General features: G+C 40.0%; 1 protein-coding gene across 1 annotated transcript in view; it reads left to right on the plus strand.

Annotated features, from left to right (window-relative positions):
• Window positions 1–15,125, plus strand: part of LOC142075746 (protein hinderin-like) — a 175,122-nt gene that overhangs the window by 111,927 nt on the left and 48,070 nt on the right. The window contains exons 7-8 of the mRNA XM_075137565.1: window positions 2,360–3,045; window positions 5,867–5,962. Of these exons, the coding sequence (XP_074993666.1) occupies window positions 2,360–3,045; window positions 5,867–5,962 (782 nt within the window). The remainder of the gene's footprint in view (window positions 1–2,359; window positions 3,046–5,866; window positions 5,963–15,125) is intronic.

Genomic DNA, 15,125 nt, shown 5'->3' on the forward strand with positions numbered 1-15,125 from the left:
TGACATTAATGAGAGTTTTCCCCCCTGCAAACATATTGTAACTGTGAAATAACATTAAAGTTTCTCTGCCTTGTTATGAAGTCTTTAAATGTCAATGCCATTTCTGAGATCATCAGGGCAGATTTAATAGTGGCCAAGGTCAACAAATGCTAACTGGTACCTCTCTTTTAGGGCCTTCAGGGACTCTTAATAGAGTCTCAGCCATGAAGTTAATTTGCGATGTGGGCCTTTATTCTTAAACCTGCTCCTGACGATCGTTTTGTACCATCTTCATTCGTGTGCTTAGATTTCTTAACATTCTCTTGTCTCTTCAGTCAATAAAACAAACTGCTAAAATAAAGAAATTCTCAGTTATTTCATCTTTTGAGTCTTCTTTTTTTGCTCCTTTTTACTTCTGTTTATGGGCTGTAGAAGGGTAGGTGTATGCTTTCTGCAGGCCACCCTAAGCTGCCAACTCTGATAGGATCCTCTAAGAACACCTTAAGGTCTGCCACCTTCTGCTGTCCCATGGGGCTGGGAAACTGGGAAACCGGCCACCTTGAAAGCCCCTTTCTGTTGGTGCCCTAACTGCTATGCTAGCAGAAGCAGGTGAGGTGAGAAACGAGACAGCGTGTAACCACAGGATTCTCTTACTTTCCCCTTTCTGTAATATTTCTTTCTGTTGCTGGTCATCCCTTTATGTATTGTCTAATTTAGATTAAAAGGGCTTTTGTAGCCTTTAGTTGTCTAGAAAATATTGCGGATAGGGATGGCACACTACAAATAATAAATAACAAAGCTCCGTCTTTTTGGCAGCATGTTGCATTTCTGCTCAGTTGCCCTGCCAGCCCCTCTGACTTTAAAATATTTTAATGTCCTGCACTTTTCACCCAGTCCAAGCACCAGACTTTCCTCAGACATTTAGCACTGACATTAATGCAAATGGCTCCAACTCACTGGGCCCTTTGGGGCAAAACATGACATCCTTGGCTTTCAATCACATGGCAGAGAGGATATATTTGTATCTGCAAAACTGGAAATAATAAAATATCAGTATTCAGGTGCTAATCCACGTTAATTTACATTCTGTGAAGTCTACAAGAAACTTGTAATTGGTTGTCTTGAAGGGCAGCAGAATATATTTGGTCTTTTGTTTATATATAAAAAAGATTTTAAATTATACATATAAACACTGCATAGATTTGGATTATATCTCTCTTCTAATCATCGCTGGACGCTTGCTTGCATTCTTAAGTTCTAGTGCTTTGGGGCTTGCTGACTGTCTTCCACTCTGTGTGGACAATACCTATCTATTGTAACCATTGCCAGAATGCAAATAATACTTTTCTTTCCATCAGTGGATACCCAATTTCCCTGCTAAACCGCTTTCACTGCAGCGGTTTTGTTATCTTTAACAAATCTGGCATCTGTAATTAAAAAAATTAGATCTTTGTGAAAGGTCCCAAAGGCTGGAGGAGTTTAAATTCAGTATGTTATTGAAATTAATGCACAGGTCTAGCAAAAGAAATGCAAGTGCCTGATTCACTGCTCTTCAGATGTGCATAAAAACTCAAATGCTTAACTGCCTACATGAGCCGTAGTGCAAAGATACTCCAGGATGTAAGTAGGATTTTGGTGTCTGTTACATAATATCCACAAATATAACAAAACCACTAGAATTTGCTTGCACTGAGTTGACAAATGTGAATTACAGTTGCTTGCTTTCTTCAGAGTTTTATCAGAGTATAATCACTTGCCCAGCTTAATTGAAAAATCACTTACATTTATAGCTGAATTTAAACAAGTTTTGTATTTAAATGACAGCCTTTGATGTACAACCATTTTTTACAGAAAGTAGTTGGTTTTTATCTGTGTTTCTGTAAAGATATTTCAAAAACTCTCATCAAATTTCCAGCGGTAAGTAATATCCCATTCAGTGCAAGGTGAAATGTTTTACATCAAATCTCCTGCTGTGTAATGGCCAATCAAAGAGTATTTATAGTGGCTGAATGGATTTTTTGGCTCGGTATTCAAAATTAAACATTTTCAAACATTAACATTTAATGTTTTTGCCACTCTTCAAGTTGATTTTATGTAACCCTAGATGCTCACAACTACTTGATACTCTGAAGCGACTCATTTTATGCTGAGGATCCTGCAGGCACTAGTTTTACATTTATTACACTTGTGTAGATGGAATGAAATGTAGATTTGATAGCAGATTCGTGTCTGTCTTCTGATAAACATTTTCTCGGGTTTGGCTTTATGTCCATCAGCATGATGCAGCAAGTCTATTCCTGAGAGAACACATTTAGCAAGTGAAATTAATGAGCAAAGATAAATTTTGGTAATTCACAGGAAATTGTTTCTCTTATTGCAGGTATCCAGTACGAAGAGCTCATGCCAACAACCGTCTTTGGAGCAAGATGGTTCCTACCTGGGTATTGGGGGACCTCAAACTTTTTATAAGAACAGTAGAACATCAAAGGCTGGAAGCCCAGCCCGTGTTGCATTGTCTCAGCCTTGCAGGAATAATCATGATTACGGGACCGAAATCCATTACAACCACCAGGAGTGTCTGAAGGAGTATCTGGTAGAAAATGGCTTGCACAGAAAGTGTAACAATATGATTTCCCCAGCCAAGCAGAGGAGCCCTCACCGTGTAGAACCACCTCAGGAGATGGACCAGAAAGCAAATGAATTTCGGAGCACGTGCCCTCAGCAAGCGAGTCACGGTTGTGCCTGCAGGCATGTAGGGAATTCAGGGAGCGTGCAAGAGAGTCACCATGTCAGCCAGGTACCTAGAAGACACTCTGAGCCAGTTCACAAAACCTGTGATTATTCTAGGCGCTCTCGAGTTTCTGGGCTGAATGACAGCGGGGACTCAGGGCCTAAAGAAACAGAGCAGGCTAAAAGGTTGTATGAAGAAAGAAGGCAGAAGCTGCTTCTGCAGAAAATGGAGCTGGAAATTGAAAAGGAACGACTCCAACATTTGTTGGCTAAGCAAGAAGCAAAACTGCTCCTAAAACAACAGCAACTACACCAATCCCATATGGATTACAACAGGTGATTTTGAGATTTATAGCTTTAAAAAAAAAAAAATCTAAAATTTCTAACGAAGACGTGGGCAATAGTTAAAGTGATGAATGGAACTGATAAGATAGGTAATACCTGTGGCACAAATTCTCTCTAACAGTGATTTAGAGGAGAGGAGACTTTATAGTCTATTTGCATATACTGTTGGGAAACAGCATGACAGCTGTGGAAAACACCAAAGGAAAACAGTACGAAAAGAAAGGCACAAGAAAAGCAGTGCTAAAAGACTAGGTAGGAAAAGAGGAGCAGAAGAAAAGGAGAGGTTGCTCTTAGTGCAGGCACTTCAAGGAATGTAGACGTTTGGCAAGAGAACAATGTGAGCACGGATGACATAGATGTGGCGTTCCCCCTTCGTTCCTTGGAGGGGTCAGTTTTGAAGTGTTGCACTGTCCTAGGTAGGGACTGGAAGCAGTGTGTTTTACAGAAAAGATGGAGATCATTTTTTATATATATGGAATATGTATTTATATTTCCATATATATGTATGGAAAAGGAAGGGAGCCCTGTGTAGCAAGGACATTTTCTTTCCAGTGATGTTTGTGGAAGGGAGAATGCCAAGAATGCCAAGACTGAGGCAGAAGACGTGCTTAAAAACTAGAAGAAGGGAAAAGCAATAACCATAGAAATATTGAATGTGGCTTGAAAGGCTTGTTGCAGAAGGTGAGATAACACCTTCCTGACAATGTAAATGGGGACTCTGGAAAAGAGGGAGAAACTGGTTTATTGGTGTCACGTTACTAGAGCAGAGAGGAACAGTGAAAAGGAGCGGGTTAAAGCAGGTCGAATTAGCCAGTGTAGCTCAGTTGAGTACTAACATTTCAGCATTAGGAAGGGAAAGCAATGGGAGAAAATCTAACAATCTTTTAGAAGAAGCAATAGGAGGGTTTCACAAGGGTGCTTATTTTGATACTGTTTTAATATGGCAACTACTGACAGCATCCCATGAGTCTGCGTTACATGACCCACTTCCTACATTGACGTATTATAACCACCGTGGAGGAATATATCACTTTCTCTTCGTAATTCCAGCCCCCTGGTTATTTTTCAAACTCTAAAAGAGAATACTGTAATTTAGGTGGTCTTTTGTTTGTTGTCTTGGGTGGTGGCTTACATTGAAAATCATGTGTTTATATGGCTTTAAAAATGCCTGTCTTGAAGGCAATCACAGTTGTGCGTGTTGAAAATGACTGAGGTCACGAACAAAGGATTATGACTTCAGGTGAGAATTAAGTAGGAACAGATGGATTCTTAATCATGAAATACCTTAATTCTATGCATGCATCCCTCTAATGAAAAACAAGTAGAATATGAAGGACATACAGACTGAGTTTTTGGTGGTTTTATTTCTAATGGATATTTTTTAGCATTTGAGGCACCATAAGCCTAGAAAAAAATGGACCTTAAATATATCTATAATGATGTACTTGTTAATGCCATTATGCCTATTTTAGCCATTTTTTTTCTGAAAAAAACTTCATGGTTTACAGAGCTCTAGTTAACTAAAAGAATTCTCTGAAAGAAAATCATATATGATCAATCTGAGGACTCAGTATTTTTGTGATCTCTTTTCAGAGGTGCAGGTAAAAGCACATTTGCCATATCCTCTCTAGGAAAAGCAACTAGAACGTAGAGTGGTTGCTCTTAAAAAACATTCAGTCTCTTTAGAATAAAATGTTTGATATTTACAGGTAAATCTCTTAGGCATCACAGTTCTGTTTCAGTTCTAGGTGTATAATTCACTTTTGCACTTGATAACAGGGTAATTTTATATACTATAAACAATAAAAATTTGTTTAGCTAAAGCCCAAATACCCTTTGCTTCATTGCCAGGAGACTCTAACCTAGTTCATCTCTTAACACCATGACAGTTTAAAAAACCAATGCAACAAAAATCCATTTCCAGATAGTGTTTATTTTTATCTGTACTTCTGCATGGGTGGAGTTCTGGTTAAGGTCCATTCTGAGCTGCTGAAAGTATTGCCATTGAATGACAAGTAAAAGGTCTGACAATTTGTAATTTTTGGCTGTTAACTCTTCTGCTCTTCTAGCGAAAGTATGAATTGATCCTTTTTTTGGCCACGCTGCATCGTAACTGCATTTTAATATCCCACATTTCCCTATTTAGCCTCAAGCGAGCATAGTACTTTCAGTTTGCAGTTTCTCTCTATGTGAAATAGTTGCTATCAAAAATGGTGTGTGTGCAGGGAAGGGGGCAGTTCCTTGACTCCTTCTGATGCCAGCCACACCAGAGTAGACAAATATGGGTAAATCCTGGAAACAGGAGTTTCATTCAAATAAAAGGAGAGAAGTACCTCTATTTTTGACTTTTCTATCTTCGTTGGATTGAAGGAAAATGGTGAGGTAGTCTATTAAAAATGGAGCATCATCTGTGGGCCCATAGTTTCAGGAGACACAACCATCTCAAATGAATTCTACATTTTATGCAGTTTACACACGATGCCTTTGAGCTCTGGTGCTGCTGGAGCTGTAATGTGAGCCCAACAGGGATGTTTGTTACTGGATATTGTGACCATTTTCTTAAGGGAGCAGGTCCTTGGAAATCAGTAAATGATTTTTTTTTTCCCAGTGGAAGCCCTTAGAAGCAAAGGCACTGGACATAAGTCAGCCTTCCAAAACAAAAGTATATCTGAAGGTGTGAAAACAGTTGTGAAAGCTTCTGCATTTAACGTGATTAAGTGCCCTGTTTGTAGACACGCAGCTCTCTTTTTGTGGAGAGTTCCTGGTGTGATGATTTGACCAGCTGCAAAACCAGCTAACTCTGCTTTTTCAGGTTTAGAGGCCAGGTACCAGGTTCAGAAGATGTGCCCATTGACGAAGCACCTGGAGAACTTGCTCTGATGATGAACGGCAACAGCACGGGGCTAAGGTAATTTCTCTCTTCACTTCTAAGTACTTCACAGTGCCGGTATATCTTCTTGACAGTGTGCTGTTGGCTGCCAAGTGTATTTGTTCATGTGTTTGTTTCAGACTAAGAGCCTTTTTCTGCAGGAAAGGTAAAATTCATTGGCTGTTGCATTTTATGAGTCAAATCAATAGTTATGCTGATCTGTTACTACTCAAGGTTTAGGGGTTGACTTCCTGCAGAGGTCTCAGGTTTTGTGTGTTATCTCTTAAGGACACTAACCTAGCCCAGTGCAAAATGGAGTTTTCACAAAATCTTAGCTTTTGTTCTTTGTTCTAGGTACTGCTTGTTATTTTTTCAATTAAGATGAGAACATGTCTTTAGTCTTGATTTAGACCTGATGTAAAAAATACATTATCCTTTAACTCCCAGATAGAAATGATCTTTTACAATTGGTAACAGTTACTTGTTTTTTAAGCAATGTTGTGTTGCACCTCTGCTTCAGCGTGATCAGAGCAAACTACCACTGAAATAACTGCAAGTAGACTTAAGCCAATACTTAGCTCTTTATCTCACTATTGCATGCTATTTAAAACTTTAATCAATACATTATTGTGTTTTCTTTCTGTCCCACCCTGTCGCATTTCCTGTTACCACTGGAAGAAGATTCGGGATTATTAGAAAAGCAACAAATAAAAACTGTGGATTTGACAGGGTTTTTCTCCCTTTCTCATAAAGTAGCAGCTGCTTGTTCTATGCTTTAACTATAGATGTTCTTTTGACCAAAGTATCCCCTGTTTGGTGGACAAGAAGAGCAGATGTCCTTTGAATGGCCCCTTCTTTAGTGACAAGAGAACACTTTAAAATAATAAGCTTTTTTCTCCATTATGAGAATATCGGAAGAACTGTTAATTTATTTATAAACTAAGGGTCCAATACTTTCTTTTTTCTTTTTTTTTTTTTAACCTCAAGTGATACTGATTTTATTTTTGAGATCTGAGTTTTGTGAGGTCCCTCTTCACTGAAAAGGGATAAGACTTCTTTCTCCAGAACAACAGGAGTTACTAGTTTCCTTGAAATACTTCATTGCTTCACCAGGTGTTTGGCTGCTGTGTGTTACTGGCATATTCTCATTGTATTCTGATGCTTTTTTGTTTCATTTTCGCACAGACTGAAGCATCAACGTGTGATCACTGTAACAAAAGAGATAGAGAGTCATGATATGTTTAAGATGCAGTAGCATTAAGCCCCTTGGAGGAAAAATGTAACCTAGAACATCTGTGGGGCATCTTGGCAACAGTTTTATCAAAAACCTGCAAAAACCTATGTAGCCTAGCAGGGAAAATCAGGAAAACCCGTGCCGTTAGCAAAATGAGAGTTCCAGATTTCAAAAGGTTCCCCACCCTCTCTTCATTCCCCTGGTTTGATTTACTATAATTTTTCAAAGTTAATATGTGTTTGTGCAGTCTCAAGTTGCCATGCCAGCTGGTTCCAAAGTTTGGCAGCAAAACACTTGGAAGTTTTTCTTCCTATATGCCATCTTCAGTTTTGCAAAGGTTACCAGATGAATGCTCCCTAAATAATTTACTCTAATGTAAGGCTGAAAGAGGCTACGGAAGACAAGTCCATTTGTCTCTTTTATTCATTTGAATATGTAAGTGATGTTTTCTTCAGTATCGAGAGAGAGAGTGTGCAAGTGTGTGGCTAGAGCTTATAAAGGATGAAGAGCTGGTAGGAATACATCCCTTTTTTTAAGAGTCTCTCTTTTTTTGTTTTGGTTTTTTTGGGGTGTGTGTTGGGGGTGGGGTTTTTTAATTATTATTTCTTTTTTAATTGACCTGCCAAACGGTTCTTGTTACAGCAATGCTATCAAAACCCTAATGGAAAACCAGCCCTCTCTCACTTCCAGTTCATACATGAGAGCTCCTCTAGCAAACCTCACAGCATGAAACTTGATTTCAGTCTTCAAATAAGCAAAACAGCTTAAAAAAAAATCCTGGTATTTTAAAGGAAGTGGTGAAAGTCCTTTAAAATACTAAACTTGCTGAAGTGAGGTATTGGAGTTTAGAAGTAAAATAAATAATATAATCAAGAACTGAAAAACATAGGTTTTTTTATAATTAACAGCTCATTTTGAGTTAATTATCTACAATTACGAAAATCTAATTGCAATTTATTCTCTACTATCTGTGGGAAGAATCATAGGCAAGGGAATGTGCATCACTGCCAGGCATAAATGCTATAGGATGGGTACAAATAATAGAGGAGCCCTTAATGAAAAACAAAAAGCAAATAGGAGCGTGCAGCTGTGCCAGGCTATTGAAAGGTAATTGTAGTCAGAAATGAGATATGTACTTTAAAAGGCATCTTGTCATCTCCTGTAGGGATTAATTTTTTCCCTCCTTGAAAAAGGAAAAGAAGATTCCACGAGCAAATACAGTACAGAGTTTGATTTCTGATACAAATTTTGGTCATAGTCTGGCTGTCTGTGAAAAGGAAAACTTTTACCTTGGGGACTACTGCAAACTATAGCCAAATTTTCTAATGGATGCCTGTTTAATTTTCTCTTCTAAATGTGCCATTATAGTTTTTTCATTATCAAAGTCAGCAAGCGTTGTCCATCTCAGCCTCTTTGGATGGTGCCGGTATGAATTTGCAGTGTGGAATTTGTCACTTCCCTGCTGGGTATTTTGAGGAGCTGTTGGGAAGAAATGTGTCTGTCCCTTTGCCTGCTCGCAGCTGGGCCGGCGCCTGGGACCTGAAGAGTCTTCACATGCAGGATCTCCAGTTCTCTAAGGTGCAGCAGTCAGAGCAGGTTTTATTGAGGATGATTTTCAGTAGCTTGGAGTGCTCCTAAGTGAGCCCACAGCCAATTTTCAGCTATGGAGATAGTAACTTGTACAATTAACGGCAAGTTGTCTGGTTGTCTGTATAATTTCTTTTCAAGTCTGCCCCAGTGTGCAAGATGCTTTAAAATATTCAAAATAAAAACATAACCTGATGCATTTGTTTAGCATAAAACAGCCTTTTACAAAGCGCTTTCCATCTCCCAGACGCAGATGCTTGGTACATGCTCAAGTACCCACTCCATGCGTATTCAGTAGGATCAATACGCCCGGCACCTGCTTTTGTGTGTGCTCCCGACGTCTGCATCTGGGAGAGGAATTTTAAAACAATCCACTCTGCTCTCCTTTATTTCATCTTAACTTTGCATCTGAATGTCATGGAAATAAGACCTATTTAATAGCATCAACTAGAGAAGATGCGGTTTGCTACTTCGCAAGTACCCCTCCCCAGGGCTCTGCTGTGTGCCTAAATCTTAACATACGAGGTTCCCTGCTTTTCCGATTCTTAGGTTTCCTATAGAGCTCTGCCGGTACAGCTTTCTACTGTCTTCTCGCTAAGATGCATCTTTTCCTCAGATTTCACACAATACTGTCACTGCACCTCTACACTGACCTGTGCAAAATGTTTTAAATAGGAATTGTTGGATACAGCAGCTATCGGATGGGTTTGCAGTTATCTGCAGGCACTCTTTCAATGTATGCTACCTGGTTAAAGGATTTCTTTCCTGGAGTATTAAAGATTTGCAGGTGGAATTTGCCACCTTTAATTTCGTTGAAGGCTTCTAATGTTTGTGTGCTTCATTCTATATCACCCGTGTGTATTTTTTCCAGTTTGTATTTTTAGTTAGTTGAAAATATCAAACACAGAATTCAGCAGTACTTTCCCCCTATTTGAATGCTCATTGCTATGGTGATAGTTCCAGGAGGGAATGCTGTCAGGGGTCTTTTAAAAGATTTTTATGTTTATGGTGTAACTATTTTTATTATCTTGTGAGAGAAGGTGACAATTATCTCTTGCTCCTTGTTTAATGCTTTGTTATGAACTCGATTTTTTTTGCGGCTTGTTAGACATGCAGGCATCTTTCTATGGTGATGTACAAGCATACTTCTGTGTTTTTTGTCCGGATATTCAACGCAATTAAGTAGATGTGCAGAGGAACGCAGACTCGCAGCTCCCCCTGCTGTCCCAGGCATATCCAGGTTTGTTCACACAAATCCCCCCCTCCAACTAACTTAAAAATAAAATAAAAATCACACGCAATCACACAAGTCTGCCACCTCTGACCTGAGTTCCGCTGGCCCCATTACTCCCGTTTTTGAAGGGAACTGGTATTTAAAAACCGGTGGCAATGGTAGCACCCATTTTGTTTCCTATTTGGAGTTTTCTTGTCAGTTCTTCTTCATGCCAGCGTGCGTCACCTCCTGTTACTCTTGTCCTGAGCCTCTGGGGGAGAAACCGTAACCAGTGCCACAACTGGCTTGTTGTCCAAGACCTCCCAGGCTTCAGTTCACCTATGAGTTGTCCTTGGTCTCTTCAGGTGCATCTGTATAGTACTTGGCCAACTTTTAGGAATGTATTGAATACAGTTGGGATTTTTTTTCATCTATTTGTCGTTTTGGCAGACTGGCACATTAAATTGGGCTGAGATCAACTGTGCTTGCAAATAGCCCATAAAATCTGTGTGTCTGGAAGCCGCTTACCCACTTGTTAGTGCTCCTTTTAACACCCAAGTTACTTTCTTGTTCCAGATAATTTTACATTGAAGTTTGTATCATTTTTAGATAGGATATTTGTGGAGTGAACACTTGTTTGGCCGGTAAAAAAAGTGCTTGCAGATCTGCCAATAGTGCAAATGCTGAATTAGGTGCAGATATGAGTTTTTCTTTCTCTCATGGCATTGTCTGGATGTATCTATAGGCACAGCATCCCTCCAACAGATGGCTGCCGGAGTCTGTTGTGACGTAACAGGAAAGTATAGTTGGAGTTAGATAGACATTTTTGCTTCATTATGCCACGTGCAGACTCCAAAGGTAGTAGGTTTTTTGCGCAGCGTGAAGGCTTTTGTTCTGATGTGGTTACTAAAAGCTTATTGCTGAATGGGGAGAGGTGTGGCAATTTTTTACATATATCTATGCATGCCTTTTTTTTTTTTTTTTTTCTTTTTAAGGTAAGCAGTGATCCCTATGGGACTGGGGAGCGAGGAGTTCATATCCGCTGACCTTGTTGCTTCACTAATCTCATTTTCAGGTTCACTTTCAACTGCGACAGGGTTTTGAAGCTGCCTGTCTTAGATTTACCTGAATTATGCTGATTCTGTTCTCATGACCACGTATGCTGCGCACAGCAGTATTACATCATTTCCATTACAGTCCAAAGTAACCTTGAGCAGGAAGCCTACTGATAGACTTGAGGTATAAGAGGTAAGTAGGAGATACCATAAGCAGTTTCCATAGACAGATGGAGCCAACCTGTAGGTGAGGTCTTCAAAAAGCACAGGAACTCTGGTGTTAGAAACACTGCTAAGCATAGGGTGGCAATCAGTGAAAACAGGCTTGCTAAAACTCGAGTGCTTTTTTTTTCCCCCCAAAAAAAAACCCTTGCATTTCCTGCCAGTCTTCTGCATGGGTATAGTTCTGTAATATCACATATCAGAACTGAAAATGCTCGGAGATTTTTTTTTTCTTTGGGTTGAAATATTTAAAATTCATGCATCTCCTGAAGGAGTTTGTTCCTTGCCAACACTTGCAGACAGTGAGAGACATTTTTGCAAGTCATTTGCAGATGCCTCCCTTACAGGAAAATGTAGACACTGTTAGTTTACTGCCTGAATTGAATTTTGAAAACCTGAATTCTATTTTTATAAATTGGAGCGGATTACTTTTTCAGACATATCATTTTGTTACTTTTTATTTTTATATGTAATCTTGGTTGAAGAGAAAATGATGTTTAATCTAGAGATTCATATGTCCCAGAAATTTGTGAGTTGGAAAAGTTAAGAAAAATCTTATAAAACAAAATGTTCTGGAAGGCAGTTTTAAATTATGAGATTTTAAACCCACTCGCACAACTTTCACGCCATTTAAAAGCTTATATCAGAACTGATGGGGCAGGACTAAGAACAAAAGCTATTGGTATTACAAAGTTAAGCAAGAAATCCTCTGTACCCTGCTGTTCCGGCCATGATCACAGCTGCACTAAGCTAAAACCCACTCCCCCACCCCTCTTGTGACCTTGGCTGCACTTCAGCACGCAGAGAATTGAAGCAAAAGGCAAACTCCGGTAAATATTAGATTCTGCCACTTGCAGATATACAGACTACATATAAAGATAACGGCACGCGTGCTCTCACTCGCTCTCCAGCTCTTGCTTTCTCTGAAGTGGACTTTGTGTATTTGCCACTGAATTATTCTGACATAAAACTTCCCAGACCGTACTGGTGTGTTGAGCTGAACTCTGTGGCTTTGCATGGGTGCTGAGGTTTTACAGAACTACCCATTATGTATATAACAGTGCTAATTTTTGAGAGCCACGCAGAGAAAATTTTAGATTCAGCCCAGCTGATTTGTTCTTCACACTGCTCCTGCGGTGAAGAGGATTGATTTTTGTGTTTCTTTTGATATTTGGCTTCCTTTCCTCTGGTACTCAGTGCTTCAGGCCTTAATCCTTTAACCTTGAATCTGAGCATCAAGGCTTCAGGAGGGATCAGGTCTTTTGATGGAGAGAGAACGTCTTTTGTTGTACCAAATGGTTGGGAGTGGTATAAGGCAAGACAGCTCTCCAGACAGTATATATTTCTCTGTTGTGTTAAAAGACTATAAACAGAGGGTGGGTTTAGTGGGGATTATAAATAATCTAGAGGAAGGTGGGGTATTAGAAGCAATAGAAAGGAGTTAATGACTTTTTCTTTAACATTTCACCAATAACCAGTCTATCATGACAGATGTGTACTGGGTTGCCAAATGCTGTAGTCTGATTTGGGTAACGGTTCAAAGCTCAGCGTGTCATGGAAATGGCAGTGTGGTCCCTGATGGAGCAGGGGGGAAAAAGGCTTTTCAGCTTCTCAAAGGGCAGTATTTGTGGAAGCAGATGCTTGCTTGCCCTACCCAGCATAAAGAACAGTTCTGCGGGCAGCCGAGAGAGTTCGTACTGCTGGATTTTTATAGGATCATTAATTATATGTTATAAGGCAGCTAAGCATGGCATTCCTAACTCGATGAATTCCATTATGAATGGCCTTTTCATATTCTTCATCTCATTATATTAAATGCATGTGACCTGAAGTTTAGCTAAAGTTATTGTTCGGGTTAACTTTCATTTAGTGGTTGCCCTAATTTTAGAAACAGTATGATCTTTAGATTTTATGGAGAGACAGGTTTTTCTACGCATGTTTTTGCAGCACTATTTTAGATAATTTCTTTTGGAACTTGGTAGGAACCTCTGTGAGATGGCAGGGAAGGGATTTAGTCACTCCTTGATTTGCCTGGAGATTTCTGTACCCATGTCCCTGGATGACAACATCCAGTTACACGGATTTGGCTATCATCGCTCTGCCAATAACTCTTAAACCCTCTGCTCTGTTCTGTCTAGTCTTGCATATCTGACTGCCTCCCTGACACATAATCCTGGTTGTTTTGCCTTCAGATCATTCCTAATCTGGCCAAAACAGAACTCCTTACTTTTTCTTCCGAATCTCCCTTCAATTCTGATTTTGATAACACCACATCCTCCCTGTCACTCAGACTCGTAACCTCGGGGTCACTCTCCTTCTCCATGTGCATCTGACAGCTATTGCAGCTCCCTTCTCCTCTGCAGCAAAAACATGCCTTCAGTGTGTCAACAGTTAAAACACCATCCCTTGCTCTCTTTCATCTTGCACCTTGACTACTGTAAAGTCGTCTTTGACTGCTCAATATTTGTTTCTCTCCTTCAAAATAAGTTTTCCAAATGGGTATCTTGGCTGCTTATTCAGATCTTGTCACTGTTACTTCTCTGAAACCCTCCTTCGAAGGCCGGTTGTCTACTCTATCAATCTATAGGGCTCTGCGGAAAGTGGCAAAGCTGCTTCTTTTTTTATTTTATCTGCCACCTTCTCTTCTTTACTTCTTCAGTTACGTGAGACTTCACGTTGTTTTGGGTGTTGCGTGAACTTTCAGCCATGTGCTCCTATCACGTTCCTTAACTCCTTCTGACTGTTGGAACCGCTGTGTCACGTCATGGTGACTCTTGCCTCTGTCTGTTATGACTACATCTTTCCTGTATCCTCTTGCGTCTTTGAGACCACTTTTTAGAGTTCAGAGGTTTTTTTCAGATTTTCAGAGTGCTTTTTTCCCTTCCCACCCCCAGTCCTAATTTGATGAGTTGCAAACTCATCTGTCTCTTTCCACTAACCACAAGGATGGTCTCTGCCCAGTAAATCCACCTAAAATCTAAATCATACTCAAAAGGTATCACCAGTGACCTGGGGAGAGAAGTATCGTTACTCGCCTGCAGTGACAAATCATCAGTTCTTCTGTGCAGAAAAGTTTACATATGGCCACTAGCACACGCAAGAGTTGAAACAAAACAATATGCATGCATCTTCAGTCTTCTGTCAATAGTACCAGGCGTCACCTCTTTGTGTAATACAAGCCCTTCTCTTTGATGCGTAGTTAATCCTTTTTTTCCTTTTTAACTTTGTGCTCCTTTAATCTCCATCTACATCTTGCATCCTTTTTGACAAAGTCATGTCTCTGAGAGATGGGCTAAATTTATATATTGGCTGTAGACTCAGTAGGGCTGAGATGATTTGGCAACACAAATAATGCAAGCCTCTAAACCCACAGCACGGTGTCAGGGTGGCACTGGTGGCAATAGCTCTGGACAGATGTTTCCAAACAGGTTATAACAAACTCGTGCCAAGGTAGACTTCCAAGACCTAAGATCAATAGTGGTAGTTATAAGACGGCAAGAATCGCTTGTATCTGGACTAACAAAAGTACATGGTGTATTTGTCACGTTCAGTTTCTCGGGGCAGGGAACTGGCAGCCCGGAGCCTGGGCAGAGCCCACAGCTTGACTGCACACACCCTCGCACCAGGATCTCTCCCCTTTGTTCCTTCCCCTGATACCGGACATCAGAGCGTGGCAATACGTATCTCACTGATAGGTGCCTCTTAGCGAGGCGATGGTTTCTGTGTGGTTTCAATTCTATTATGTCCCTTTATTTCCTGAACATAAGAGTACAAAAAAGTGTTAAATCTGTTCTGTAAACATCCTGGTTGAGTCAATATTCAGTGGTGCTGTCACATTCACATAAAATCCATGCACTGAAAGGAAATCTTTAGTGTGTCGGTTTTTGTGGG

This window comes from Calonectris borealis, chromosome Z (assembly GCF_964195595.1).
Source record: "Calonectris borealis chromosome Z, bCalBor7.hap1.2, whole genome shotgun sequence".
NCBI classification, from domain to species: domain Eukaryota; kingdom Metazoa; phylum Chordata; class Aves; order Procellariiformes; family Procellariidae; genus Calonectris; species Calonectris borealis.